Here is a 12,582-nt window from a genome sequence, read left to right as displayed (position 1 = left end):
GGAGCGTAGCTTAGCATGCTAACTAACGCTATCCGCTGTACTGGCCAACTTCGTCCGCTTTCTGTCTGCTAATGCTATGTCACTCGCTCACTCAGCACAAAACTCAACATTTAGAGCAAGGTGCGTGGTTTAACCCACTTCGGGTTCTTTCCCGACGCATGCATGGCAACACGTACAGCGGTGTGAAACAATGCACAAATAACGACATTACTACCAGTTGGCTTGCAGAGCCGCTAACTAGCCGAGGAGTTTGATAAACACCGCTGACAGGCGGCGAGCTGAGCTAGCGGCTAGCGGCTAGCAGGCTAACTCCGGAGCGCAGCCACACACAGCCGAGATTGAAGACCTCGCATTAGGTCACTGATTTTATAACAAAACACCACCTTCCGTCTCCCCCCCCGAGAGTCCCCGTGCGTGGTACTCACGATTTAAAACTTTTGGTAGTATCCTTGCCGTTAAATCCCGTTAATCAGAAGCAGCTCTGACCTTCGCGGTAGTGAAACAACATTTCTGCTCGCTAACTGTGCCGCCATGTTCCTCCTGTTCTCCGCTGACTGTTTATCATCCTCCCCCACACACCACATCACGGGGCACAAGCACCAACTACCTCAACCTCACGACGAGCAGCCGTCAAATGACACCCGATTCCTGCAAGAAATTGCATGCGGATCCGTCCAATGACGTTTGTTATAACATGAATCGCGATTATCGATTTGCAGGTTTGATCCATGGGACCGCTTTGAATGTGGATGAAGGTTTTGTCTTTGATGTCGGTGACATCCGATTTGAGGATAAACTGGTTTTGCACCTAATGTGGATGCGTGTCGAAAACTATGATCTGAAACCGGTAATCGACATTAAATGCTGTTTGACTTTATTGCTCAGTAGATTTTCTATGAATATGGCAAATAGTGCAGTTTCGATCAAATGTTCAAACATAGTAGTAAAGCCTATAATGAGAGTATAGCTGAAATCGTTGGTTTTTCCACCTCGATTACTTTTTGACCATTTCAAAACATATGCTCAAAAAGGTTGCTTTAAATTTTGTCAACTGTCAGACTCAGGCTGACGTGTAGCTGTAGGCCTATCATTCACATTAAAACTGGTCCCACAGCACCACACACAGGCTGACACTAAATCAACACGGCCAATAACCAAACCAATTAAATAGATTACTGGTTATGGTGTGATACATTTGTTGGGTCCTCTAATACATTTATTTACCTTATATACCTTGCCCCACAAGGACAATTAGATTGAACAGTAGGCCTATGCAAAGGCCTCCAGAAGAGCAAAGAATGAAATCTAAAATGCAATTTTATATATATCTTTTTAAAGGTGTGATTATCAATACTAAGATTCCTAAATATATCACTGCTTTCTGGAACTCGGCTCTGTGCAAATCGGTCTTATAGCAGTGAAGTGTAAGGCAAAGATAACAGGTACATAAAAAAAAAGGTCTGCACAGTCACATGCTTCTGTTGGTGCATATGGTGTATTGGTAGAATGCCGACATTGCTAGTTCATATCTTAAAATAAGTTACTTTTCGGTAGACATTTTCAAGGTCACCAATGATACGACAGAATAAACAACAGCAATCCTTTCTCTGAATACTACATGATTAGACCCTACAACCATGGTCCATTTAATCTTAGAATAGACCACTATTTCTGTTTTAAATATCTATCACAAAAGAGATTCATTTTCATTCTGTTGTGACTCAAAGGAAAGTAGAGCAAGGGGGTGCATTTATTGGTTTACACAATTCAAACAAAACTAGAACATTCAACATGGCGTCAATGAAAGTCATTCCTGGGTGAATCCAACAACATTTGGGGACCGCAGTGGGTGAGGGTCGAGCCAGCACCCACTCACTTCAACGGGGGCTCGGTATCACCAGGACACAAACGCCACAAGATTGTTCTCCCATTCTTTACATGATTCTGTTTTGCTAATCTATTCACAATGTTTATGGAACAAAAACCAGAGGCATAGCAAAACGTTCAGAACATGAGAGTGGGCCGGGACCCTGCGGCAGTCCATACAAAATATAATATTTCCTTGTTACTTTGAATACCTTTTCAGCCGGTTATGTTCCGGAGTTGTGATGTTATAAAATGCCTTTGTGCAACCTTTTGTTATGATTGAGGAAACGGTGGGGTGAAACAAATCGCATTTAAAGTATGCGAATAAATGTCTCATGGGTCGAAATGAAATGGTCCTAAGCAAAAATCCACACAAAAAATGATAAATAACCAAAGCAAAGTAAGCGATTAAAAAGAAAAAGAAAATCCTAATCTGCAATATACAGTCTAACTTTGGAAGAAACACAGTGAGGTCATAAGTCCTGAAGTCCTAAAGAGAAGAAACATAACTTCTGGTACCAGTCGGTTGGCATCAATTAGGCACTTTTATTATTTTTTTAAATAAAATATCTTTTGAATATTTATATTTATTTATTTTTTACTTGTTATGGCACAGCAGAGCATGGCTGCTTACGTAAAGGCGTGCTGGACAACTGGTGGCAAGCAAAACAGAAGAAAGAATAATTGAATCAAATTAAATCATGGTTCTCCCTGCTGCCCAACTGGGCCAGTTAGTCAGGGGAGAAGGGGTGAGGACGATGCATAATGCGCTGAAGGGAGAGGGACCACTGGGCGTGGCCAGGGAGGTGCATGGGAGAGGGTGAGGGAGGGGTGGTGACAGAGCGAGGGGGGGGGGGGGGGGGGCAGATATAGAAAAGGTTCATGTGTGTATTTTACGACGACTTCTCTTTCTTTACTCTTGGCGAGTCGGCCCCGTTAGAAGTCACTCCATTGACCCCGTTAGCTAGAAGAAAGGGAAATAATAGAAACATTAGTGAGCTTCAAGACAATAGCAGACCAGGCTAATTAACCATTTAATATTCAGCCAATACGTCAGCATTTGGCTGAAGCTATACTGCTATTATAGTAGTAGTATAGTGTTAGGTAGTCTACTATCTACTACTATAGAAGTACTACTAAGGGTTACTCATCTCCCTGTAGTATGCCTGCAGTGGGGGTCTAAACCAAAGCCTTTAGGTAGAACCCCCCCCTCTTACTCTTCTCTTTCTTTGATTTGCTCTTGGCGGGGGCCTGTTTCTTCTTCAGGGTCTGGGTCTGCCCCTGCTCCCTCCACCGGCGCAGCTGGAAGTTGATGAACTTCCACATCATGAAGGCCTGGGTGAGGCAGATGGCGGCCAGCACAGTGATTCTACCGACACGCAGGAGACACAAGGAATGTCATCAGCTTTGAGAGTAGTGCATGTTCCCCCGACACCAAGAACAAGATCTGTACATCCACTTCAATAGTGACAAACGCAAAGAGACTGTGGCAGGCCATCAAGAGCTGCAGTCGGTGTATTTATTGGCATCTAGAAGAGCGATTGTAACCAAATTAATAACCAAAGTTTGATTCGCTAGATGCAACTAAACTCAACACACTGCCCCTTAAATTGTTTCTTTCAGAATGACAACATTCATTCAAGAATAGTCAAAAACTACACACAGAGAGCCACACATACATGCTCATACACACCAAGACAAATGCACGCACGCACACACCTAACAAGGAGCACGTTGAAGTTTCCAGCGGCCATGTCGAAGCCTTGTTGCTCAGAGGTGGCGAGTCCAAAGCCAACGGTGAGGACAGAGAGGGACAGGGTCAGCAGCCGGCCCAGGACGAACAGAACGGCCCACACAGTGAACCTGGAGCAGGAATAGAGGGACAGGGTCAGCAGAGCCCCAGGACCAACAGAACGGCCCACACAGTGAACCTGGAGCAGGAATAGAGGGACAGGGTCAGCAGAGCCCCAGGACCAACAGAACGGCCCACACAGTGAACCTGGAGCAGGAATAGAGGGACAGGGTCAGCAGAGCCCCAGGACCAACAGAACGGCCCACACAGTGAACCTGGAGCAGGAATAGAGGGACAGGGTCAGCAGAGCCCCAGGACCAACAGAACGGCCCACACAGTGAACCTGGAGCAGGAATAGAGGGACAGGGTCAGCAGAGCCCCAGGACCAACAGAACGGCCCACACAGTGAACCTGGAGCAGTATAGGGAGGACTAGTCAAGGACAAACATAGACCAACATGCTGCAGTTCCCCTCAGCGCAGGAGAGAGCTTCTGTTCACACAACGTCTCTAGTTACGATTAGTAATTTAATGCTTTTATCTAAAGCGCGTTCATAATTATTGATGCATTTCATTAAGGTTAAGCAGGTAGGGCTGAGACATCTTGGGCAAGGATAGTAGACAGTCCTGAGTGGGGCTCCAACCCAGGACCTTTGGTCTGGGGGTCGAACCCCCAACCCAGAGCCTCCTCCTGCCCTTTGAGGGAGGTTTGGGGGTGCAGGAGGCCACTCACCCGGTCTGCCGGCTCTCGTTGCTGAAGTACACGAGGCGGGAGATGTGGAAGACCAGCTCCACAAAGTAGTGCAGCACCAGGAGAACCAAGCCCAGGCGGTTCATGCTGAAAAACAGAGCTTGGAAAATAACACCCGACAACAGAGCTGCCCGGTAACAGTTGCCCGGGTAACCAGATTTGGGTTCCTTATCAACTAGTTTGTGAAGTTTCAATTTCAGCCACAAAACGGATCCTGTTCTGAATATTGTATAACAAGGACTATTATTCTGATGATTATAGGTATGCAGTTGGTAATGTGCAGTGACACCCCATATTGAATATAGAGTACGATTGCATAGGTCTTATATCATTCATGAAACACAAAGGTCTTTCCAGTGGACCCATACTGTCGCTGGTCTTACTTGAGGACGTAGGCTCCGGCGATGTGGACAAGGTACAGGGAGATGTAGACCAGCTGCCGGGGAATATCCTCCTGAGCAGGAAACATCATCATAATATTGAGGACTGCACATGGAAACTCTGCTCCAAATATACAACTCCAACAATGCTAACCCCAAGAGGGCTGCAGTAGATAGGCCTGAGGGTCCATGGTTTAGAGTCAGAGACTGAAGCTCAGTGAAAACAACCATCAAGTAGAGCCTCCTCTGACAATAAGCATTTGGCTCTCGTGGGCAAATACATATTTAGCCAACGTGTATTCATTCATTCATCTTAAATGGGACACACTTATCTCTGACCACTGCTGTTGGTGAGCAATACATGATACGTACTGCCAGATGGAATAGTGGAGAAATGAGACGAACCGCCTACACGTTTACACAAGGGAAGTTCATAAGTGCTGTTTGTTTACAAGTCACAGAGGCCGCGGCGGTCTTGATACAGTTCGGCAGCACAAACACACACACAAAGACACACACTAATACACACACACACTAACCTTCTTTGTTTTCTGGAAGTACAACTCAGGCAGGGCGTGGAGCCAGTAGCCCAACTGACAGATGTAGAAGAATTTCATCTGGAATCTAAACAACAAAGACATGTTTATGTTTGTATTGTGCTTAACAGAGTCTTGCTCAATATATAATATAAAGTCTAACAAACGCGTTCACCGTTCTGGTTAAACATGCAATCAAGTGTCGGCACCATATTGAGAGTACAACACCAGCGCAGCACTCCGACTTCTGCTTTGTACTTTTTATAGTCGCTACTCGTGCTCATCGCCCTGTCGGCCCTCGAGGGACGGCAGCACAACGGAGAAAGGAACGAGGGGTTCCGTCTAGTCGCCTGTTCCTCGACCAAACCTACAGCAGGTGGCCGTCTGTGCATCAGCTCATGACCAAACCTACAGCAGATGGCCGTCTGTGCATCAGCTCATGACCAAACCTACAGCAGGTGGCCGTCTCTGCATCAGCTCATGACCAAACCTACAGCAGGTGGCCGTCTGTGCATCAGCTCACGATTGTAGATTTAGAAATAGGAAATAATCCTGTATTCATACAAACTAATACGGTATATTCATCGGTTCCAAATGTGCTTACAAAAATTAGAGAAAACCTGTGACAGAATAAACTATATTCAGCTGTGTTTGCACATGTACCTTATCAAATCCCATGGAAATAGGTCCACAGTACACCAGTAGAAGTCAAGTGATAGCAACTTGATAAAACCCACAATGGTGGCATGCATGCATGTATGTATGCATGTATGCATGTATGTATGTATGTATGTATGTATGTATGTATGTATGTATGTATGTATGTATGTATGTATGTATGTATGTATGTATGTATGTATGTATGTATGTATGTATGTATGCATGCATGCATGCATGCATGCATGTATGTATGTATGTATGTATGTATGTATGTATGTATGTATGTATGTATGTATGTATGTATGTATGTATGTATGTATGCATGCAATACTTACGGCATCAGTAAATGCGGATAACCCTCCCACAGGTTGACTGGGTTGGAGAGAAAGTGTTCCTGAAGAAGAAGAGGAGGAGGTGAGTTGGACGTGATGCAGACCTGATGGTACAAGCTCAGAGACGGGAAGGAGGGAGGGTTACACACGTTGAGCAGGATGCTAGTGCCCCAGCCGAAGGAGAACAGGTAGAAGACACCGAGTTGGCCGGACTCGTTGAACTTGCTGTGCTTGGTCTTTGAGAAGTGCATCTTCCGGTTGATTTTCTAGAGGGCAGAAACAGACCCGATTAGTAAAAGGTGATTAGAAACAGGTGTGTGGGTATTGCTTGTTCATGTGTGTGCGAATATATTTGTGTGTGTGCGTGTGTGTGAACTCACATCCAGCACATACTCCTGGATGATGGCATGCAAGATGATGGCGACCAGCATGTAGAAGAAGACTGTTGCCAGGTCTTTGATGCCGTGATGGAAGTGGTTGACGGCCGTTTCCTCTGGGCCTTCTGAAACCCCCGACAACACAAACACACACATGACTGGAGGAACTCCTGGCTTGGATTCAAATACCACTAATGCAGGTCCTCAAATGCTTGTACAGTGTGGTTAAATACACTTCATAAAGTCAGTAGTATATTGTTTAACTTCATTTATATGTGTATAATGTTTCAGTGGTTGGGCTGATTGGCTGGATTTCATTTGGAAACTATAATGTGGGCATCATTGATAGAAGTAGCAATTCAAACGGTCAGGGTACATTTTGAAAGTTTGATTCATCATAAATGACAAACCGTTTGCCCGTGAGGCACTAATGTACGCGTCTTATGAATATCGAATGCTTCGCACACCGAGGTGCCGACATAACAAGCAATCACAAAAGAGGTTTTAGCAAAATGATTGGCCCCATTTGCACCTTACATTTCGGGATTCATAATTGAAAGCATCTGAAATAATTCACTACGGTCTCCGGAGCAGAGTGGAACGCACTGCTCATCAATTAGACCACTGCTTCCCATAACAACAGGCAGATAAAGGCAGAGCCAGCAACAAATAATTAGGCCAATCGTCTGAGTGCATTTCTGTTAGCACAAAAACTGCCGTAAGGTTGTGTGCATAAAAGATTGATTTATTTAACACTTAAGGCTTAAAATATGTGGGCTGTCAATCAGTGACAAAAGTAAATGTCCTGTATCAGCACTTCACCTGGAGGCGGTGGGGAGAGCTTCATTTCAAACCCTAGCCTAAATTCACCTGACGAACAATTCCACCAAAGGAATTTATAAATCAGACAGGATATTTTTAGACACCAAAAAAAGAAAAACAGCGCTGAGATGAGTATCTCTGAGGTCACAAGCATTTGTCTCGAATAAAAAAATGAATAACAATGTGTTACACACAGCAAAATAATTATTCTAAAAATAAATACTCTATAAGTAGCCTATATGTACACGTATAGGTTTCATTTTTTTCATGACAATATTTTATTTTATCTTACCATTTGACGAGATGGTTACATTGTACTGCACCGTTATGAATAACACTGCGGCCTTTGAAGTGACCTGTGAAGAAAAGAACTCTTTATTTCCATTGCATTCAAAGCAAGCACAATCCGCCAGAAAACTTCAACTCCCATGATGCGTGTAAAACTTGAGGAAGAGTGGCGCTGGTTCTCAGTGTGGATGAAATAGACATATTTTGGGCGGCTAATAAAACAAATTAATCGACTGCTGGCGTCTCATAGCGAGAATTAACGTCAGCGTCCGTCAGGCGTCAGGTTATATCTTTAACGTTGTACAACTTTGCCGTAAACTTTCGGCGGAGCCTCGACCGAGGGAGCTCTGTACGATGACAGCCATCGTTGTGCGATTGCCACGTAACCCATCTACGCATAAAACTTAACGTGTTGCTCAACATTGCTGCAGACGCTAAAGCATTTCTGCCAATTGCACAATATGTCGGTTTTCAGCTTCATTCCAGTAACTTTTCCCCATGAAATATTGTAGGCCCATTCTACAGATATTCCAAATATGGATTTTCTTTAAAACGGGGACGCAGCCAGATGGGAAGGGGGGAGACCAGATGTCAGCAGGAGTTGTCGAAATATACACTGTATTAAGTACTATAAGTAAGACACAACCGGGATCATCACAGTGGTGGATGTATAGTGCAACGAACCCAGGCATAATTCTAACGATATAAGTGAAGTTGGTGAAAACAATTGCAATAGCCGCCATGCCAATGTCTACGTTCAGGTGGCGATCGCTCGTCATCCACTGCGTGATTCTCTGCACACTTTGGCTCTCCCAAGGCAAGCTTTTTCATACGACAATTGTAATTAAAATACAAAAAGGACCTACCTCAAACATCAGTCCGAGAAGGAACACCATAGCAACACAGGAAACAATATCTGCATGGTTCTGTATAACAAACTCATGGCTCAGCACCGGCGGATTCTTGGTGTTTTTTTTCTTGATCCCCATTTTCTCCAAGATTTCAGGCCAACTTTCCCCGGCGACACCGAACGCGAAAACGTGGACGTATTCGTGTCTTTTGTCCAACAATGTCCAAAGCTCAGCTCGGGTTCTACAACCACAGTCCAGACAGCAATTGAATGGCGTGTCACTCTTCTTCTTGTGGGCGGGTCCAGCTGAGTACGCGCTGCGCTTTGTCGACAGTGTTGCCAGATTTGGCTAGATATCCCGCCCAATCTGGCAACACATGCTTCAGCGCGCTGCAGCTAGTGTTGCCAGACTTGGCGGGACATCTGACCCAATCTGGCAACACTTTTTGTTGAACGAGACGTTTTACGCACGGGGCGAAAAGCCCTATCGAGTTGTCTATCGCCCCCTGTATGTGTGGAGTAATGAATCTAAAGCGAAACCAGTCCAGGGGTGAAAGCGATGTCAAGCAGTAGTAGTCTATATACAGTACATATTTTTTTAAATATGATCTAAAAACAATAAAACAGGTATGGAGCCACTTATTAACATTCTTGGATGTGATTATATTGTATTCATTCTTTCCATTCAAAATAACACTGTGACAGGCCTACCTAATTGTAAGGATTCCAATTTGGATGTATGACAGCTATACAGCAAGACGGCATAGGTGATAGGTCTAGGGTTAATTATGTACCTTTCTGGCCACCCCTTTCAGTCATGTAAGCAAATTAAGCGTGAAGAAGAAAAAAAACAGCGAAAGGTGACCTGAATAAGCGACTGCATGTATGACTGCCCACAAACACACACACACACACACACACACACACACACACACACACACACACACACACACACACACACACACACACACACACACACACACACACACACACACACACACACACACACACACACACACCACACACACACTGTACATTAGACCTGTCATGTCACTTAGTTTCTGTTTGCTCGACGTGTTGAATAATGATCCGGGGCGGAGCTGTTCCATGAATTTCATGAATTGAAAGGAATTTATACCATTTCTCTGAGAAGGCTGTGGTAAGTATGACGGTCTGTCTTTTCCCTCTTAAAGCTCACATTTCATTTTGTGTTTTATTTACATGATTACAAGTGTTATGATATTATTCTTATTTTTCATTCTGGGGCCAAAAGTTGAGATTACTATTCTTATGGGTGCTTGTGACAATTGCTTCTGCCTCAGTTAAACTCAATGATTTACTTTGTGTTTAGATCTGTGACATTGCATTTTTACGATTTTTACAAATTCAATTGAATGAATGAATGAAAGAAATGTCGCCTGCTACTGCAATTACCAAATCTCCCAACATATTGCACAACAATACAGCAAAAACTGTATTAATAGTTACTGTAGTATTATGTGTGGTTTTGTGTGTCGAGGGTGTGATGACTCTGCATTCTCTGGTTACATAAGAGCGGTACGGAGGCTAATCATGTCATTGATTAGTGTTTCTATTACACAGCAGAGCAGACTTTGAACGACAGAGAAACAAACAGGCTAATAAAACGCATCCGTTTGACGCTATCACTTAAAGTCTCCATATTGACTTATTGGTATGTCAGTCACCACATCAGATAAGATTGCTCATTTTGTTTTTTAACAGGTGGACCAGAATGGCATGTGATCACAACCTGAATGACCTGAACCTCAAAAACACACAAACAACCAACTTTTATAAAATATATCTAAATAATATGAGCACTAACTATGAGGACGGATTCTGATCCAAAGAGCCAGTGGCCGTATCTCACCACCCCGAGCAACACTCCCACCCCAGCTTGAGCGTTCATAACCAGGGTGAAATCCAGATGCTCCCCGCTGAGAACAGGTACTCCAAGCTGCGATGGTTCTGGACCATCGCCTCGCTGCTCTTTTACATCGCAGACATCGGGTCGGACGTCGGACTGGTGCTCAAATACGTCCGGGAACGACATTTCCTCTGGGCGGGGCTGACGGGGGCGTTTGTGTTAGTAGGGCTCGCAGTGACACAGGTGTTCAGCTACGCTTGGTACAAAGACGACATGAAGAACCCGGAGGGGAAACCAATCCTGTCGACGCTGGCCTGCATGCGCCTTGTGTCACTCCACGTGCTCGGCATGGGAATCCTCACCAGGTAAGGCCTAGGTTACAAACAACAAAAGGCCTTGGTGTTACGGGAGATCCCTGCCACAATTGTCTTGTTTGGCGACCATGATGGCAAATAATATGCAGCTGGTGGCTTTCACCTTGCTGAGCTGGCGTTGGCATTAGGCAGGGTGCAGAATCCCTCCTGCAGCCTGGGGAACTGGATCGACCGCTTTGGAGACGCATTCCGAGGGTATGACACAAGGCATCACGGCCCTGATTTCATCTGTCTTCTGTGTGTTGTGTGTGTACCTGTGTGTGTGTTGAAGGTACGTCCAGCTGCTGAAAGCTGGGCACAGGGAGCTGTGGGCTGTGTCCTCTGCCCCCTCCCCGGAGGAGGAGAGGGGGGCGCACCACCGGCTCTTCTGTCTGGCCACCGACCTGAGCATGCTCAAGCTGTTTGAGGCCTTCCTGGAGAGCGTGCCCCAGCTGCTCCTGCAGATCTTCCTCATTCTCCGCCACGGCGAGTGTTCGCACGTGCAGTGTAAGTGCAGTTGTGTGTCTGTGTGTGTTGGTGTGTGTGTGTGTGTTGGTGTGTGTGTGTGTGTTGGTGTGTCTGTGTGTGTTGGTGTGTGTGTGTGTTGTCCTGTGTATCAGAGTATATGAAAAAGACGGACGGTAAAGGAAGAAAAGACAGCAAGAAAGAATGAAGGGAAAAAATAAAGAATCCCATACACAAACAAATATTTTATACAAGATACAAATCTAGAAATGTCACTAAATGGGGGGCACATTGTTGTACCGGCTAGGGGGTTCGCACCCCAGCTGAAAGGTACTGGGTTCGATCCCCTTCCCTGATCCTTGAGCCACTCCTTGGGGACTCATCCCTATGAACCCCCTGAGTCTCCTTCCAGGTCGCGCCAGGTGACCCAATCTAGAGTCGATGTCACGAGACGCACACTGACTGCCGCGTGTCGCCCCCGCCCTCCAGACGTGTGCATGGCCTTCTCCTGCCTCAACGCGGCCTGGGCCCTGGTGGACTACCGCCGCTGCCTGCGCCGCTCGCTGCCCGCCGCCCAGGAGATGCCAGCGGGCCTCCCCACCGCCGTCTACCTGCTCTACAAGCTCCTCACCCTGGCCTCCCGCCTGCTGGCCTTCTCCCTGCTGCTCTGCCTCAGCCCCTACGCCCTGGGGGGGCTGGCCGCCCTCTGGCTGCTGGGCACCCTGTGGGCGTTCCGGCTGCAGACCTCCTTCTGCACCCGGCGGACCACCGAGTGGGTGTACCGCGCCGCCGTGGGGGCCGTCCTCACCTTCACCTTCTTCAACGTCAAGGGCCAGGCCACCCGGACCCCCATGACCCTCTACTACCTGCTCCACGCCGCCGTGAACGCCGCCGCGCCGCTGCTCTTCGCCCTGCTGTGGAAGCCTCCGTTGTCGTTGCCGGGGACGACGCCGGCCCCTCCCCCTGCTCCGACGGCGACGGAGCTGTGGTACTTCTGGGCGGTGGTGGGGGCCATCGCCGTGGGGACGGGGGCGGGGCTGCTGTGTCTGGCGGTGTACTACGCCCGCATGCACCCCCCGGGGAAGAGGCGGGAGGCGGACGAGGTGGACGGGCCGGGGGGACGGGCCCCACTGGGGGGGGTCAGGATGAGGGCGTTCCTCCAGCTGTGATCCAGACGCCCACAGAGACTCTACACCGGGCCGGGCCGACGTCACCGGCTGCACC

The 12,582-nt window shown here is 46.8% G+C and overlaps 3 protein-coding genes across 4 annotated transcripts in view; 1 reads left to right on the top strand and 2 right to left on the bottom strand.

Annotated features, from left to right (window-relative positions):
* Positions 1-729, bottom strand: part of ncoa2 (nuclear receptor coactivator 2) — a 76,721-nt gene extending 75,992 nt beyond the window's left edge. Inside the window, exon 1 of the mRNA XM_060045807.1 lies at positions 426-729. The gene's annotated coding sequence lies outside the window, so the exon portion shown is untranslated. The remainder of the gene's footprint in view (positions 1-425) is intronic.
* A 998-nt stretch (positions 730-1,727) lies between these two features.
* tram1 (translocation associated membrane protein 1) lies at positions 1,728-8,961 on the bottom strand. Its single transcript, XM_060045624.1, has 11 exons — positions 8,669-8,961; positions 7,807-7,870; positions 6,696-6,817; positions 6,465-6,581; positions 6,319-6,377; positions 5,327-5,411; positions 4,791-4,861; positions 4,390-4,494; positions 3,586-3,729; positions 3,084-3,235; positions 1,728-2,830 (listed from the first exon to the last, which is right to left on the bottom strand). Exons 1-11 carry the CDS (start codon positions 8,789-8,791, stop codon positions 2,760-2,762), a joined length of 1,113 nt encoding a protein of 370 aa, XP_059901607.1. The 5' UTR covers positions 8,792-8,961; the 3' UTR covers positions 1,728-2,759.
* Positions 8,962-9,152: 191 nt separating this feature from the next.
* The window catches only part of xkr9 (XK, Kell blood group complex subunit-related family, member 9), a 3,719-nt gene continuing 289 nt past the window's right edge, over positions 9,153-12,582 (top strand). Inside the window, exons 1-4 of one of the 2 annotated variants that reach the window (XM_060045623.1) lie at positions 9,153-9,811; positions 10,396-10,905; positions 11,186-11,400; positions 11,848-12,582. The exon at positions 11,848-12,582 is cut by the window's right edge and continues 289 nt beyond it. In XM_060045623.1, coding sequence (XP_059901606.1) covers positions 10,601-10,905; positions 11,186-11,400; positions 11,848-12,527 — 1,200 coding nt within the window. In that variant the 5' untranslated portion in view covers positions 9,153-9,811; positions 10,396-10,600 and the 3' untranslated portion in view covers positions 12,528-12,582. Of the gene's footprint in view, positions 10,906-11,185; positions 11,401-11,847 lie in introns of both variants that reach the window. The other variant, XM_060045622.1, reaches the window with a different exon arrangement.

The sequence above is a fragment of the Gadus macrocephalus genome, chromosome 23 (assembly GCF_031168955.1).
Source record: "Gadus macrocephalus chromosome 23, ASM3116895v1".
NCBI classification, from domain to species: domain Eukaryota; kingdom Metazoa; phylum Chordata; class Actinopteri; order Gadiformes; family Gadidae; genus Gadus; species Gadus macrocephalus.
The sequence above is the reverse complement of the archived record's forward strand: the minus strand, read 5'-3'. Positions and strand labels throughout refer to the sequence as shown.